This window comes from Osmerus eperlanus, chromosome 19 (genome assembly GCF_963692335.1).
Source record: "Osmerus eperlanus chromosome 19, fOsmEpe2.1, whole genome shotgun sequence".
Classification (NCBI taxonomy): domain Eukaryota; kingdom Metazoa; phylum Chordata; class Actinopteri; order Osmeriformes; family Osmeridae; genus Osmerus; species Osmerus eperlanus.
The window spans coordinates 14,029,870-14,047,086 of NC_085036.1; the positions used below are offsets into that span (position 1 = coordinate 14,029,870).

Here is a 17,217-nt window from a genome sequence, read left to right on the forward strand (position 1 = left end):
TTGCCGAGTTGCCAGGTACTTTGTCAGGTTAACCCCCTATAAGGGTGTTTAACGTACAGATATGACGTACAGTATTACTGTTACACTTCAAATTTGTGAAACTTAAAACTTTATAAAGATTTCCCCTGAATTTTGTGAGTACCCTCCTTCCGTACTTCTACAGAGTACTTGTAGAGTCTTTGGAAGTGTTTCATCAAACCTGGCAACCACTATCCTGTCGGCAAGGTCAACCAGCAACTTTACCACACAGTAACTTTTTAAAGGCAAAATTACTACCAGCACTTTTGCCATCGAGGATAGGCATCCATGTGCCTGTTTTTGCCCCTCTCTATACAATTTCTATAGTTTGCAAATAATGCGGATAGTCAACTGTCCATCTGACAATTAAATCTAGCCTATACATTTTTGGCCCTCATATCTAATCTTAAAAATGTGTTAACGCTATCGTAAAGACATACAGACACTATATATCCTGGGTCATTAAAGAAGACTAGGCCCTACATCTTAAAAACTGACTTTGGGTGCGAAGTTTTTGGCTAGCCTATGCTGATTTGCCTAATTACTTGGGAGGACCCCCACTGGTCCTCTAATTGTCATGCGAAGGACTCTTTTATTTACCATCCCATTTAGAATCTGATAACAGTGAAAATGTAATTGCTCAGTAAAGAGCCATTTAAAATCGTTGTAGGACATGTCCATCTGTAAACACAGACGGAAAAATAAGAGAAGGATTATATCAATTTACTTACAGGTACCAATTTCAGTGACAGCAATTGTTTATTTTATTTGTATTTAAAAAAAAAAATCCTGGTATATTCTATAGGCTATGATTCAGAATCTCAGTTTGTCCTGCATTCAGTTGGTCACTATTGATCATAATTACCTCCACCTCAGCAGCAGGAATAGCCTGGTCATGTCTTCATGTCATTAACATAGATTAGGCACAGCACAAAGAGAGTAAACTGCCATTGTCTGGGGAGCCTTACATTAGCATTCAACAAACAATACCAGACAGGGCCGCATCTGTCATGTTAATTGGGTGGTCGCTATACAGCTTATTTCAAAATATTTATTCGTATTAACACTCTTTTCTGTAGCACTTCCCCATTTCTAATAGGCTACATGTAGGCTATTTGTTCTAAAACATATTCACACTCAGGTAACTTTATCCCTAAATAATGTGAACAAATCAGTGCATTTGAAGTTTACACTCAATTCATTTAGTCAACTTCTAACATCTTCACGATTTAATACATTTTAAAAAGCCTAGTGGATTGAAGTGGTCGATGTAAATTTGACTGGAAGTTTCTAGTATACATTTAAGTGAATGTGTAAAGTAAAGTTTCAAGTTAAATGCATGAAAATCCTCATTGTGGACCATTGATGTAACAAAGGCGTCGTTGCCTATAGTCAGTGGCCCCTGTCCACACCCCTCCCACCCCTGACCACTGTGGGAATAAAAAGCCACCAGAAGTCACAGTTTGCTTGAGTTACTTGAGAGAGAAACAATTCATCTCATTACTACGGGGAGAGAAGCTCTTGGGTCAAAATTTGTGACTGTGAGTTCGCAAAAGCTAGTTACAACATGCGTATTTTAGTTGCTCTGTGCTTTTTTGGTTTCATGCACGGATTTGCGGACAGTTCTGGGGAGTATTGTCACGAATGGGCAGATTCGTATAACTTTTGGCACAGCGGTTTCCAGTGCCCGGAGAAATACGACGGTCCAGACGCAAAGTACTGCTGTGGTACTTGTGCGCTTCGTTACTGTTGCACCGCAGCTGAGGCGAGATTGGACCAGAGCTCCTGTGTGCAAGAAACCGTTTTGGATCGAGACAATCACGAAAAAAACAAAGAAATTGCACCTAAAGGTATGAATCGTGTTTTGCTTAGTCTTCTTTTTTAAAACAGGGTTAGTCCTTACTGTGTGTAGGGTTTACTGTGAGGCTAAAGTTTCATTTGTGAAAGTTTGATATATTAAATCTCACTAATCTTGTTTCTTTCTTTTTCTCTTTCAGTGCCCACTTATCTACCATTTTTGATAGTTGTGAGCACATTCTTATCCTTTGTGCTAATTGGCACCATTGTGTCCATATGTTGTTGCCATTGTCTGAAGCCCAAAGGACAGGATCATCAGAATGTTTCAGCGCCCATCCAGACTGGCCTGTTGGACGCTGCCAGAATGTCCCCTGAGAGCATGACTCCATCTCGCGAGTCCAGCTCAAGTTCCACCTCAACTGTTAGATCGACCACGTTACCAAGAGAACCAAATACATTCACACTTGGCTCCGAGGTCAACATGAGCATGTATGCGCCTTTGAGTAACGGATATCCAGTCTCAGGATCCCAGTCCAATCATTATCTACATCACGCACAGCCGCCTGGACCTTTTTATCAGCCCTACATGAACTATGGAATCCCTCCAGAACATCCAATGCTAATGGCGCAAAACTTTGTTGATAATCGACCAGTGTACGGACCGTCGCTAGTCCGTCCTATTCCTCAGACACGTATGCACACAGAAAAGTTATATACTGGCGTAACAATATGAAACAAATACCCTGACACTTGAGACTTACATTTACATTTAGTCATTTTCGCAGACGCTCTTATCCAGAGCGACTTCCAGAGAGACTTTCACCAGAACAAGAAGAAACAAACAGCAACACAAAATTGTGTGCTTGCTCTGAATGCATTTTAAAATGCTACATATCTGTACATTGTGTGTACTGACATATTTTTGTAAAATGTTTATGATATAAGATGAAAAATAGTTATTGAACATATTGTCTTCGACACAAGGTAGTTAGAGAATCCAAAGTTAATCTATTAAATGATTCAATCAGATTCAAGGCCAATTGTCTTTCAATGTATTGTGCTGCAAACAAGCTATCCTGGCTGGGAAATCTGGATTTAAAGTCTTTTGTGATGTAATTGGAGGTTTTCTAAAAGGAGCATTAATGGTGTGAGAGATGGAGTCAGGCCATAGGTGAGAACAATGGAAGGGAGTGTTTAATAAAACAGGTAGAGAGGATTGTGGTAATCCTGGGATGGGGGTTGGGGGGATAATGACATATACATGCACAGCTGGGATCAGCAAGTTAAGTGACTCATGTAAACAAACCGCTTTAATCTATGTTTACTTGATTAGGGGCACATACACATTTTATTTGCAGAGTCCAAGCATGTGAGGTATCCTTGTAGGCCAGTAAACTTGAAAGAGATCAACAAGCGAATATGTCAGCGAGACATTTGCTTTGTATATCTCAAGCTTCTACCTTTAGAAACCTTTTTTTCAAAACGGAAAAAATATTTTTGACACAATATTTTGGGAAATCCCCCCCCCCCCCCAAAAAAAAGAAACCGTGAAGGATGTGTGTACTTTTGCCATCCCTGTGCATAAGTATATCACAATGTTGACTGGAGGCAACAGGTATTATATTTTTATCTACATTGTACTGCTTCACAAACCACCCACTTAAAGTCTTAAACAGAAGAAACTGCAAACACAAAGGCTTAGTGTTATAGTAAACGTTGCCATTCTTATTTTTGAGCTGGAGTCTCTGGTTCTTGTTGGCTTGTTAAAAAAATTCAGATGGCTTCAGATCATTTACTGAAGAATTCTGATGAATTTAGCTCAGATTTGTGTTCCGATTATCTCTCTATATATAACAGCTGTAACATATTATATGCTTAAAAACTACATGAATAATACAATACAATAATAATTCAAGTGTCGAGCCGTCCGCTGGATAGATAGGATCTAGACATTTACGCCCCCCGCCCCTCTTCCCACGTTCACTGCCAGTGGTCTGCGACAGAGGGCGTCCTACTTGTTGCTAAGAAACCGCCTGTGGGAGGCAGTCAGAGATGATGAAGGGAGGGGATGGTGAACGATATCGCTAGCTAGCTAGCTGTTGTTTGTTTGTTGTAATTTACAAGACAGATCAAGTACTAACGTACATGTCATATTTCTCTTCGGCATTTAGCTTTCTTGACCAGGCATCAGGGACGAACAACTTGCGCGTGTCCTGTAATCGTGGGTAGTTAATTCACTTAAATAAATGGTTTTGGAGCTCACAGTGCCCGCTAGTGCAGGCCCCTTGCTTTACCGCTCCGTTTCGTACATTGAGCGAGTTTTCCGGGTGAGGGTTAACCACAGATCCGCCGTGTCAAGCTGCAACGGCGCAACTGCTAGCACCAGCAGCATAGTTATCTCTGTCGAAGAGGGTGAAGAAGATGACTGCACCAAGGCAAAGGTAATGTTAACGACGTTGACAGCTTTGTTGCCCAGCTAAGGAACGAGCTACAACCCGAATGGAAAGTCTACTGTAGCTGCTAATTCTGAATGAAGCTAAATAGCTACCTAGCGTTTTGGTCTACTGCAGCTAGGCACTACTAGTACTGTGCGCTAGTTTGCTTAGGGGCTAGAACTAGCTAACCCGTTTGGTTTGCTCAGCTTCCCTGTGTTGTTGACAATCTCATACTGGCACAATATTGTAACTTGTAATAAACATAGGCAATTACATGTAACTTAGCTTGCTAGATACTGTTGTTACCATTACCTAGCTATCCTGGTTTGTGCTACACTTAATGTTTGGTATTAGCATACTAGCTCAAACGAGCCGGCAAACTACTACTGTTGCTCTAGTTTCCTATAATGTTGATTGGTCAACGATCATGTTTTATTTGGCTATTTCACAGTCTTTGAAAGTTTCCAAAACAAGGTGGTGCTTCCACTTTCTGGCACTTAATAGTTGAATCCAGCTGGATAAAAGGATGTCTTAAAACAAAAAAACAAACGTTGCTATGTTCGTACCAATCTAAGTTGTCTAGCTCATAGCTCAAGTTGTTACCTAGCAATCAGGGTGTGCGTTTGTGTGCACTTGTGAGACTAGCCACAGCTAGCAATATATGAAGAGCACTCTCCAGCCCCGGTGCAGTGTGGTTACATCGAGGAGCCTCCATTTAGTCTATCTAAGCTAACACTGCTTTCAAACAAGAGACGGGTGTACTTGTTGCTATGAAACAGAGCTAAAGCGTGTGCAATGTGCAGTGCTCGAGTCGCTTGGCCTTGCTGTGTGTGAGTCTGTTTCGGCGTATGATGTGGAGGCGGTGAGGGAAATGACTGGGGTTCTCTACGGCTGCAGCTGCTGCTGCAAGCTCCTCTGTTCAACATAGCTGTTCAGTTCAGGCGATTTTCAACACGTCAGTACTTTAGGTTCTAGGCCACGAGACAATGTCCGAGTTTAGATACTGAAGGGCAACATGCAATAGAGTGATGTTCAATGATCTTATATTTGGCAGATCAACCATACAGGACTTCACCAAATTTGTGTTTAAAAGGCCAGGCAGAAAATGTGTTTGTTGCATAGTCAGAGCATGCTCATGTGTCGTGATCATCATTCCTCTTACTTCTAGACTGGTGGAAACCGTATAGGCCTGCTTAAATATATAAATTTTATTTTGTTGACATTTCAAACGCTGGATTACAGACTGTATGCGTGTTGAACATGTAATGTATGATTTAAATGTTTGTTTAGTCTGCGTTGTGCTTTCTTGGCTGGTCTGGGAAGACTGGTTGTGTTTTGTGTTAGTCGTGACTGCTGAAAACCAGTTAGCTGATGACAGGGATCTGTTGCTAGGCAACGTATGTCATGGGCTGAGACTGTTCAAGCTACAATGGTAGTATTTTACTATCTGGAAGACCAGAGGGAAAGTCATGTTTTCATGTACAGGCACTGAGCTTGCTATAGCTTATATATACAAAGCTCTTAGGTGTGCTTCCATGCTACTACCGATATATAACATAAATCTATTTAGGATTTCTTGAGAATACTTCCTTCCAACAGTATTTATCTTAACAGCGACATGGGGGGTGTTATGAACAAACGCTGGTGTATGGGTCCTATTAATTTGACACGTTACATTTTCAGTTAAATGAATGAATATTGTAATTGATGATAATGTGCTGATGACATAATTATATAAGAAAGAAAAAAACTGTTGTCATACCAGCAAGTGACAGGTTAAAGCTCCAGAATGTGTTTAAATATATATATATAAAAGAAAACAGTACGTAATTAACAGTGACCTTGCGATCTCTTCTAGGATTACATAGTATCGCTGACCTCACCAGCTCACAGGAAGAGGGAACATCTAACACTGACTTTACATAAACAGCTTCAGCTGCTCAAGTCAACCATCGAGTATGAGTCTCAGGCCGTAGTGGAGGCGAAGGAGCATGTGGTGGAGATCTCAGGGGGGGAGGCTAACGTGATGACAGCATGGTCCATGGTGGAGAGGCTCAAAATGGAGACGTGCCCTTGCAGGGAGGAGAACAGCGGGCTGAGGGAAGCCCAGCATGCTAGCGGCGAGTCCGAGGAGGGCAGCAGCTCTGAGAGCGAGTCAGAACAGCAGCTGCAGCTGCAGGTGAGCGGTGGCATCTGCTGCAGGAGGAGGGAACCGTTCGTCACCAACAAGCCCCACCGCCAGCTCTGTCGCTCCCCCTGCCTGGACCGGCCCAGCTTCTCCCAGAGCAGCACCCTGCAGGACCCCCGCACGGAGGAGGCCAAGGTGGGGGCGGTCTTCAGGCCCGCCAGCGACCGGGAGTACCAGACCAAGATGGAGTTCGCCTTGAAGCTGGGCTACTCCGGGGAACAGGTAGAGACCGTCCTGAACAAGCTGGGGGCGTCCGCCCTCATAAACGATGTCCTGGCTGAGCTGGTTAGACTGGGGAACAAGGAGGAGCCGGACAGCCAGGCCGGCAGTGGCACGGCCTCCTCCGTGTCTCGGGGGGGCGCGGGCCCCAAGGAGGCCGTCAGCCCTGAGGCCTCCCTGGAGGACGAGTCGGTGGACACCTACGACAACCTCCGACCCATCGTCATAGACGGCTCCAACGTGGCGATGAGGTAGGCAGCGTTGACGCGAGCGACACCTTCACACGGCAAAAAAAATCACAGTGCGTCTCATGTAGAATGTTCGGAGACGTTCGTCTCTAATGGGTTACCTTCGTATAACAGATTTTTTTTTTTTTTCTATACACAATCTGGGTTTGTTTTGTTTTGTAGCCATGGAAACAAAGAGGTTTTTTCCTGCCGTGGCATCCAGTTGGCTGTGGAATGGTTTCTGGAGAAGGGACACAAAGACATCACAGTATTTGTCCCTGCCTGGAGGAAAGAGCAGTCAAGGCCTGATGCCCCCATAACAGGTATGATGGCTGCGTTCTCTTAGTGACACAGATGACTGCTTCCTAACCAGCTCAAAACAACTCTGCTGTAATGCCCTTCTTTTAATGGCACTTACACGAGCAACAGTTACGTTACCCAAGAGTACATTTAGAACAGCAGTAAAAGGGATTTAATGTTGGGCGTTAAAGTGCTGTACTGCATTACAAATATGGATCATGAAATTGTGGCCAGATTTTGTGAATATATTCATGCACCAAAAAACATCAGCTTCTCTTGAATGAATCTTTTCCAGATCAAGACATTTTGCGAAAGCTGGAGAAAGAGAAGATTCTGGTTTTCACTCCATCAAGGCGTGTCCAGGGAAGAAGAGTGGTGTGCTACGACGATCGCTTCATAGTGAAGCTGGCCTGTGACTCTGATGGCATTATTGTGTCAAATGACAACTACAGGGACTTGCAGAACGAGAAGCCAGAGTGGAAGAAATTCATAGAGGAGCGGTTGCTAATGTACTCGTTTGTCAACGACAAGTAAGTCCATGGTAGCAGTCACAGCGACTTGCGTTACTGGTGAAATTACCCACTTAATTATCTCAATGAATCATTCTTTCTTTTCACTTTCTTTCCTTGTTTAGATTCATGCCTCCTGATGATCCGTTGGGAAGACACGGACCCAGCTTAGAGAATTTCCTCCGCAAGCGGCCTGTTGTCCCGGAGCACAAAAAGCAACCTTGTCCATACGGTAGGTTACCTTGAAAACTGATGGACCTTTCTCTTATTAACAACAAACTCTCCTAGCGTCTGTGTTCTAATGTCCCCACGGTGTCTGTACACAGGGAAGAAGTGCACCTATGGCCACAAATGCAAGTACTACCACCCAGAGCGAGCCAGCCAGCCGCAGAGATCGGTGGCAGATGAACTGCGGGCGTTTGCCAAGCTGTCTGCCGTTAAGACAATGAGCGAAGGGGCTCTGGCCAAGTGTGGCACCGGCCCAGCGACCAGCAAAGGGGACTTCGGCTCGGAGGCCAAACGCGTGGCCCCCAAGCGCCAGTCCGACCCCAGCATCCGCTCAGTGGCCTGTGAACCAGACGAGAGACTGTCTGCCGTTCGGAAGCCGGAGGCCAATTCTGTGCCTTCTCTTGTGTCGGCACTCAGCGTGCCCACCATGCAGCCCGCCAAGAGTCACGCAGCCGGTGCCCTGAACACCAGATCCGCCAGCAGCCCCGTGCCGGGATCACTCCAGTTCACCCACAGCTCCCTGGAACACATGTCCAGCGTGCAGTACCCTCCCATCCTAGTCACCAACAGCCACGGCGCCTCCGTCACTTACAGCGAACAGTTCCCCAAGTACGACTCCGTGAGCGACCACGGGTACTACTCGATGCTGAGTGATTTTTCCAACATGAGCATGAGCAGCATGCACAACGTGGACAGCTTCTGTAGCATGGAGCACGAGCATGGGGCGTACCAGAGGCCCCCGGGCCACCGTGCAGAGTCCTGCCTCAGCCACTCCACCAGCGACTCCTTCTCCTCCTACGGGGACCTGTACATGAGCTCCGTGGACAGCAGCCTGGACGACAGCGTGAAGGGCCAGCAGCAGTCTCCCGCTCAGAGCCGCCTCCAGGCCTTCTCCCACGGCTTCCATCACGACACCCTGACCAGGGTGCAGAGCTACGGCCCTGAGGAGCCCAAGCAGGGCCCCCGGAAGCAGTCCATATCCCACCTGGCTCCCCACACCCAGCACCCTGTGGTTGGAGCAAGGTCGAGCTGTCCTGGGGATTACCCCCTACCTCAGAACACGCTCCCCTCCTCGTCCTCGCAGCCCGGGCGCTCACTGGGCATGACTCGCATGGACAGCATCTCCGACTCCCGGCTGTACGAGAGCAACCCCATGAGGCAGAGGAGGCCGGCTCCCGGCCTGAGGAGACCCCCTCTGTGCCGGGAGCAACATGCCAGCTGGGACCCTCTGCCGTGCGGCGAGTCGTATGGGTACCACTCGTTCCCCCTCAGCAACAGCCTGATGCAACCCTGCTGCGAGAAAGTCATGGTCCGCAGCATGCCTGACAAGATGGAGCAGATCTGGCGGTCGCCGTGGGAGAACCCGTTGCCGCACGAGCACCAGGAGCGCCACATCATCCCGGAGCATCAGTACCAAACGTACCGCAACCTCTGCAACATCTTTCCCGCTTACGTGGTTCATTCCGTCATGGAGAAGAACCCTCACCTGACCGACCCCCAGCAGCTAGCGGCCGTCATCGTCACCAAGCTGAGGTCGCGCCACTGAGGTCTTTGTTCTCGCTTGCGTTCGATCGCCGTTCCGGTTGTGTTGGATCGTCTGTAGTAGAACTCGACAAGTTAGGGAATAGATCGTGTTTTCTTTTTTTATCAATAGACCCAATTTTAAGGTTATGAGGTATCACAAATTCCAAGCGAAAACTGGCAAATATTCTGCTGATATTTTGTGTAGAGCATGGTGTGTTAAGTACAGAGAGGAACAATTTCACTATGTGTAAGTAGTTCATTTTCTGTATGTCTGACACTTTTGTAAATATCACATGGCTTTGTTGGGTCTTTTGTGCAATGGTTGGTGGGGTGAGAAAGAGGGAGATGAGTGAAGAATACCTCAGCAGGAACTTTAATGGCCTTATATCTAACAACCTCACAGCTTCAGTCAATTATAACGGGTTTCAATGAATCTTGATGTGGTTGAGGTATAATTTGCTTTTAAAATGTAAAGCATTGTAAGTATTTAGAATTATATATTTTTTTTCTCAATCTCACTTTGCAAAGCTACTATTTTGGTAGGATTTGTAAGTGCACATTGCGAACCAACTCTAAAACATTTGACTTAACACGTGTGCAAACATCTATGTATGTATAACATAAAACAGCCGTTTCAAAGACGTCAAAGCTGCTGAATAATGCCAAAAAAAGAGGATTTACTTTTAGTCAGACAGTGTATTGCATCGAGGGTGGAATGGAATGTCAGTGCTTTGGGAGTTTCTTGTATTGTATAGCTTACTGACTGTGCTGATTAGCTATCTAATGCAACTGTGTTACTGACTGTGCTGATTAGCTATCTAATGCAACTGTGTTACTTTGATGTGATGTTAATAAACTGTGTGTATGTGTGCATGTATATTTTAAATATATATACATGCACATATACACACAGAAAATATATATAATATATATATATATATATATATATATCCTTGTGTTGACTTGCACCTTGAGACCTGGCACATTACTTAATGGAGCACAGGACTGTGGCGGTTCGTTAAATGTGACTTATTTATTATTACTTAAGAGTTGAAGTCTCATCGGCAAAATGCTTTAAGAAAGCATAAGTTTCCTTATTAATGCTGAGAGAAATCCAATGTAAATGAACACGTGTAAAGAATATATAACATTTGAATGTGATTTTGCCCCAAGAAATTTCGGGCTTTGTTGATTTTGTTTTTTCATGAAATAAGAGGCGGCCATGTTGGACCTCTTACGTCTTCATGAGAAGGTGAGACTAACCTAAATGTTTCTTCCTGTGAAACACTCAGAATGCCAAGCTGCCGTCAGGGTTGTTTCTGGCTTTTGGCTTACAGTTTGCGTGCCGACCTCACTTCCTTCCCTCCAGTTTGAAAGGCTTCATAATGTTGAATCATGATATATTTTAGTAATGCAGATGAACAATATGAAGCCGCAAGAACGAAGCAAAACAGAACCGATGTTCTGGACGCCCTCGCCTTCCCTCCCCCCTTTTAAGCGCCGCAAACGACTAAGCCACAAATGTCTAGAAACGACCTTTGTTTGTTGATACAAATTGTATCTATTTCTTGATTGTAAAATATATTTATGAAATGTATAGTATCATCAAAAGGTTTTATTCAAAGAAAAAAAAATACAATGCCATAATGTTGGTGACACTGTGTGTCGCTGGGAGTAGCCCGTTGTTATTTACTGTTTCTTACAGGGCACAGTAGTTTACTGACAGGGGCATTTACGTGCTACACTAACGTACACAGATAGTCTGTGTGCAGCTGTAGGCCTGGAGTCTCCTCTGTGCATGTGCGAGGGAGAGGTGATGTTTAAATGAAAAGTCACAGTGCGTTTCTTCAAGTTGTTGCATTGTACATGATGCTGTGTTGTAAACCATGCAGCAAGTATCAGTGACATCCTACTGCCCAACCCAGGCCTTTGTCCCTTGTGATCTCTGCATTATAACAGTACTATATGTTAGTCATCGTATTTTGCTTGAAAGCACATATGCCTAAATTGAAGTTGCTAGGACAATTGTTATAACAAGGGGTTAATCATGCGGTGATATGATGCTATTCTAACAACAGAAAATAAAATCAAATGTAAGTTTCTAAGTATTTATTCAGCACAGAGGTTGCTCTGCGGTTATATTTCTGATTGCACATTTTGTATCTATGAACATTTATTTTGAGTAGATCCCTGATTGGGACTACATCATTTTGAAGTGAGTGTTTTCCATTGTGTTTAAACTGGAAACAATATTACTCACTCTGTTGGTTTGAGCATTTATAACGTATTTTCTGGAGCTGTTTTGTGGTGGATGATTTCAGTGATACTTTAAAGTCGTCATGACCTTGTTAATGGTGAAGCCTGACCAGCAGGAGTTATTGTTGGGGTACACTTCTGACAAACAGGTACATGGTTTACGCAAACTATTTTCATGATGTAGTTGAATCAGTGTTATGTAAATGCCAGCTCACATACACACGTTCGAGAATCTCTTCCACACCCAATCATCCCCACTAGCTTCTCTCAGGTACTATGAGATGTATTCCAGATTACAACTTTGCAGACAATACTATTAATGTTTTCTAATATAAATGAAAAACCCACCAAGTCAACTGTTGAATTAGTGCAGATCTCATGTCCAAAACGATAAGTTTAACTGTCTTGTATTGTGATTTTTTGCAACGTAAAAGCGTTAAGAGTGAGGTGACCATTTAGGTTGTATGTTATGAGCTGAAATAGTTAATTGTAATCTGTGTTGAATGCAAAGCATTGCTTTTAAATGGTTTTAAGTGACACAACAAGAACCAAAAGACAAAAAACAACCTATGATCTATTTGGGTCAGTTGGCTCAAACAAAATGTAAGTCTTAATGACAAAATGTGTTTGTTCCTTCTAATAAAGCTATATACTATGTTAAAGTATTTTTCAATTTTCTTTAAGATATAAAGATCTATTAGGTGCTTACTTGTATTGTCATAGTGACAAAGGCACAAATACCAGTTTATTATTCTAAAAGATAATTTGTAAGTTGTGTTGATTTATTGAACGTTCTTTTTACAACTTTTCTGCTCATCCTGTGTCCTATAAGGAAGGTTCCCAGTTCCTACTGAATTCTCTCTTAGAAATCCCTACAAAATGACTACAACACAATGTCACAACCATTGTACTTGAGGCTGGTGTAATTAGGTTCATTCAAGAGCAGTGTTTATTTAACTGCCTATGCTTAAGCAAGCTGATTTAAATCTTAGATGGGTAATGTAAAAGTGATTTGATTGCTAGATGGAATTTGTGTGTAAATAAGACAAAGTGCAGGACTGAGTGTTGGTGATATTCTACATTTATTAAGAAGAATGATGCATGTCACAGAGCCTTAACAAAATTGAATTCTTGGTCAAACGGCTGTACAATGGCAAAGACGACCCAACGCTGACGGCTGTGATCTGACCAAACATGGCAGGCGGGTTTAAAACAGTTGCAGTCCAGCTTTTAACTTGCTGACGTCACTGTGTGTCCAGAGAGATCCGTTGTTGGCTCTGAGAGGCGGAGGGGCCCTACAGGAGAGGACACACAGAGGGAAACACGTCAGAATAGATTAGATCACAGAAATGTCTTCTTTACATGAGCCAGACACATGGTTGTTAACAAGCATCAACACCTTTCACAAATTTATCATTCAGACTATATTCAAACACTGCTAGAGGAGAGATTACAAGCAATAACTATACTGAAATGACATGCCAGACAATGTTTGGATGTGTTTGATTCAGTGATTACTGTTTTGTATCTTACCCCATATGCACGTTGTGATGTGAGGCGCTCTCTATCGCCCCCTGCTGGTCGAAAACGGTAATGGTGGAGTAGTTCTCTACCATGAGGAAGGAGGGATCCTCCGATTGGCCTGGAACTTTCCCCAGAGGGAAGCTGCTCCACTGGACCTTGTCTGAGAGGGAAACACACCACAACCATGCTCAGTACGTAAGGGTTCAGTACATCAAGCAACCACATAATAACAAACTGTCTATGGTATGGTAGGAGGGAATCTGATTCTTAACAAACCCAAAGGAAGGAGGACAGGATGTCTGTTCTCTAGTGAATGCCTTCAGCTGATAAACTGACTGATAAGACACGATATACCAAACTTGCTGAGGGTCTAAAGCCTCTCTGCCTCGCGCTGCAGTGCCCTCCTCTGCCTCCTCACCTGTGCACACCTGCCAGGGGGAGCCTTGTAGCTCCCTGGCTCTCTCAGCCAGGACGTCTGCGCTCAGCTGCTCCTGCCCGGCCTCCGTCCTCCCCGGCAGGGCTCCCGGGGGGCCACACCCTGCCTTGGGACGCTGGCCGGAGGCCGGGCGCTTGGAGCGGCTCAGCCTCTCGTGAAGGCTCTCCAGGGTGTAGATGGTCTGTCCTGAGAGCTCCTGGGAGGGGTGGCTCTCTGAGGGGGGCTCCTGCGTGTAGATGGAGCACAGTCTTAGCAGCTTCTGCTGCGTGTCCACAGGGAACGGATGATCCATGTCCTCCAGGATCCTGGAGAACCGAGCAGAGAACACACACGCAACGGCTGAAGGGTGGTTTCACACATCCAGAGTTAGGTGTTCTCTTAGCAAACTACTGTCGTTTATTATCTGTCACTTTGGATAGAAGCTAAATGAATACAAATAACTATTTCATCCCAGAAGCAGTGAGTATCTCTGGGGTCACTCACTGTTTGAGGAGGTGAGGCGAGGCCAGGCAGGGAGTATCCAGGCACGCTGACAGAAGCTGCTGACATTTCAGATGGATTCGGTTCGTGAAAATCCTGTCCCTTATTCTGGCCTTTTTCTCAATCTTAGTTTCGTAATGGTATTCACTTCCTGTGGAAAGTACAGCAAAACATAACAAGGTCAAGGAACCCCAGCACTATTCTGGGATAACAATAAGAGCAGAACGCACACTTGTTTTCAATCCATGAACGCATCTTTTACTGAGGACTTTTAAACATCAGATTATTTCCCAAACATGTATAAAGCCTAATCCTAGACTAAAACCTTTTTCAATTGAGATCTTCATTTACATGTTCTCTTAGATTGCTTAATCCATGCTTGGGAAACTGGGCCTTAGTGTAATAAACACGTTTCAACACGTTCCTTCACACAGGAAAACTACTTGTCGTACTTGTGATGTTGCAGAGGAGGAGCTCGGAGATCCAGGCAGCTAGGTAGTAGCAGCTGTGCGTGTTGCTCTCTCCAGACTGCTGCTTCAGCTCCTGGAACATCTTCTCCAGGAGCAGGTGGACGAGGAGCGGGGAGGTCAGCAACCTCAGCAGGGGCAGCCAGAAGCGCAGGAACACCCGAGGAAGGCAAGGGGCAGTGGGGTCGGCATTATCTTGGAGAGACAGGAAAAGACACCATAATTATTGGTCAAGTTTAACTCAAAGCTTACGTTGATTCTGTCCATTGGTTTTTACTGTCAACCAGATGAAAACAGCACTGATTAGTAAATCTCATGTGACAGTGTTCTTAAACAAATGCTCTTAACTCCAAGCTTACCTGACACATCAACACCTAGAGACTCTAGCTGTTCAACAGTTGGAACCAGAAACCCATCTTCCAACAGCACGTCTATAAGTGTTTCACTAAACAAAACCACAAGACGAGAGCCATTTCATTCATTAACATTCAATAATAGTGAGACACACTTGATATGGTGCAGTGCATGTTTGATGTTCACCTAGACTCGAGGGCGAAGTGCTTGATTTGAGCGAGGATCCAGCTCATGTCTGCAGAGGGGGCTGGCCACACCCTCTTCTGTTGGTCTCCTCCTGTCAACTCTTCAAATGTCTACACAACCGGAACAAAACAATACACAAATCATGGCTGTGTTTTCAGTAGAAATCATAATTTAAAAAATATGGAAGCATATTTATAAATACATCTACAGTTGCTGTAAACTATATCTATAACGTGAATTATTGTGACAATATACTATTCCAAGTTATGGAAGATAATATTGATAGAAACGGATTAACTGAAATGTATAGACGGGAGAGAAAACTGAATGAGTGAAAGCATAAATGAGGAAAACGGTGACCTGAAACTGCTCTTTTTCATACGATATCAAGAGTTCCCGTGTTGTCTCTGGAAAGAGACAAAAGCACATCAGTGACAATACCAGAACAGCCCCTATGTCAAGGAGCCTCATGCTCTAACCACTAAGCTGAAGCCTCCCGTTACGCCTGGCTCACTGTAAGTTTCCACTTCTTTCTGTCTGTCGATGAGCTCGTTCTCCTGCTTCTGTAGCTCCTCCCCCTCTTCGCCATCAGAGGCGGAGTCCCAGTCGTTGTTAAGGCCGCCGACAAGCTGCCTGGACCAGTACTCTTGCTGCAGCCACTCCAGCACAAACTGACAACCTGCAAAACACACAGCAGGTTCAGAACTTCTTAGCTTGTTTTGATTTGTTTTTAAGACTTTATTATTAGGCAACCATGGGGGATGTTTCTCCCTGCTGTTCCAGTGAGGTGGCACTGACAGAAGATTGACATTTAGACGTGTTTTTGAACATGACAGACAACATCACTGTACTCACCCTTACGACACCATTTCAAGGTTGGGAGCTTACGGTGAGTTATCTCATGCCTGAGGTTAACGATCCACTCCGGAATCTTTAACTAGAAAACAGACAGGAATTTTTGTTACATGATTAGACTGACTTTCTGACTGACGACACCATGTGTCAGGTTATCCTGGGGTTATGGTAAAAAATATACAATGTTGGTTTCACATACCTGGCTCGCTAACCTTCTCAAAGGTTGGGCAACCTTCTTCTGCAGACGTTCTGTCATTGAATTGACAAACCTATTGGTAAACAACAAAAACAAAGCGTTGAAGAATAACACAAAACTGAATATGCTTTCGTTAAATGTATTAAATATTCAGGCACAAGAGACCTGTGATTGATTATCCCCACCTCACGAGCGCAGTGCCATACAACAGAACAAGATCGTCCGCTTCCAGCTTCCCAGAGTTGTCAAGTATTTGACACCGTACAAGGTCTGCTGTGTTCTCAACCGCAATTGGAGTCGTATGGGCATACCTTATAAAAACAGAAAATATTTTAAAGCATGTTTAACATGAATGGCTATAGTTCGGCGAGCTACAAGCTTTGCTAGCCCGCTACTAAATAACAGAGCGAGTAAATCATGAAGTAACTGAAAAATATTTTTGGTCTTATATCATAATTTAAAAGAAAACTTTTTGTTTTACCTGCCCTTCCATGCAGATATTCTGTGTAGAGCATATTTTTGCAGAACACAATCCTTTGAATACAGGTACTCAAGAACTTGGTCCCACTCTGCCTTGTTGATCCATGCAACAACGTGCCGTCTCTTATCTGTATTTTTTTTCTTCATATTTACTACAACTGTAATCTACTACAAGTTAGTTACAAAAAAGTTTGGCGTTCGACAGATATTTTTAAGAGTAAGATATCTAAAGTAAGCTAACTAGCTATCAACCTGGTAGCTAGGTATTAACGTGAGTGCCTACACGTCTGGCAACTTTAAATCCACTCAACCAAGAGGACGTAGCTTCTTTTTTTTTATCCTTGTACTTCTCTTACATTTTACCATTTGATGTTGAAATATAAGTCCATATACTGAACCAGGTTCAAATGTTTGTCAGAGTACGCGGTTTAACTGAGATTGTATTTTTTAGATAGCCTTTAAAGGTAGTGTGCACTGTCCTCTGTCCCGATCGGATCGAGACAACAACATACTACATCCGGTTCCATTGATGGTAGGA

The 17,217-nt window shown here is 44.0% G+C and overlaps 3 protein-coding genes across 3 annotated transcripts; 2 read left to right on the plus strand and 1 right to left on the minus strand.

Moving 5' to 3' along the window:
- Positions 1–1,456: 1,456 nt before the first annotated feature.
- Positions 1,457–2,571, plus strand: shisa2a (shisa family member 2a). Its single transcript, XM_062485739.1, has 2 exons — positions 1,457–1,868; positions 2,016–2,571. The coding sequence occupies exons 1-2, from the start codon at positions 1,586–1,588 to the stop codon at positions 2,546–2,548; spliced, it is 816 nt and encodes a 271-aa protein (XP_062341723.1). The 5' UTR covers positions 1,457–1,585; the 3' UTR covers positions 2,549–2,571.
- Positions 2,572–3,845: 1,274 nt separating this feature from the next.
- zc3h12b (zinc finger CCCH-type containing 12B) lies at positions 3,846–11,084 on the plus strand. The gene is made up of 6 exons (XM_062485711.1): positions 3,846–4,256; positions 6,109–6,908; positions 7,068–7,207; positions 7,480–7,714; positions 7,819–7,925; positions 8,020–11,084. Exons 1-6 carry the CDS (start codon positions 4,062–4,064, stop codon positions 9,465–9,467), a joined length of 2,925 nt encoding a protein of 974 aa, XP_062341695.1. The 5' UTR covers positions 3,846–4,061; the 3' UTR covers positions 9,468–11,084.
- A 1,680-nt stretch (positions 11,085–12,764) lies between these two features.
- On the minus strand, positions 12,765–17,187 carry las1l (LAS1 like ribosome biogenesis factor). The gene is made up of 13 exons (XM_062485727.1): positions 16,681–17,187; positions 16,385–16,510; positions 16,203–16,272; positions 16,004–16,085; positions 15,663–15,827; positions 15,509–15,555; positions 15,149–15,258; positions 14,968–15,053; positions 14,594–14,803; positions 14,145–14,292; positions 13,644–13,966; positions 13,235–13,385; positions 12,765–12,996 (listed from the first exon to the last, which is right to left on the minus strand). The coding sequence occupies exons 1-13, from the start codon at positions 16,824–16,826 to the stop codon at positions 12,909–12,911; spliced, it is 1,752 nt and encodes a 583-aa protein (XP_062341711.1). The 5' UTR covers positions 16,827–17,187; the 3' UTR covers positions 12,765–12,908.
- Between the last annotated feature and the right edge of the window lie 30 nt (positions 17,188–17,217).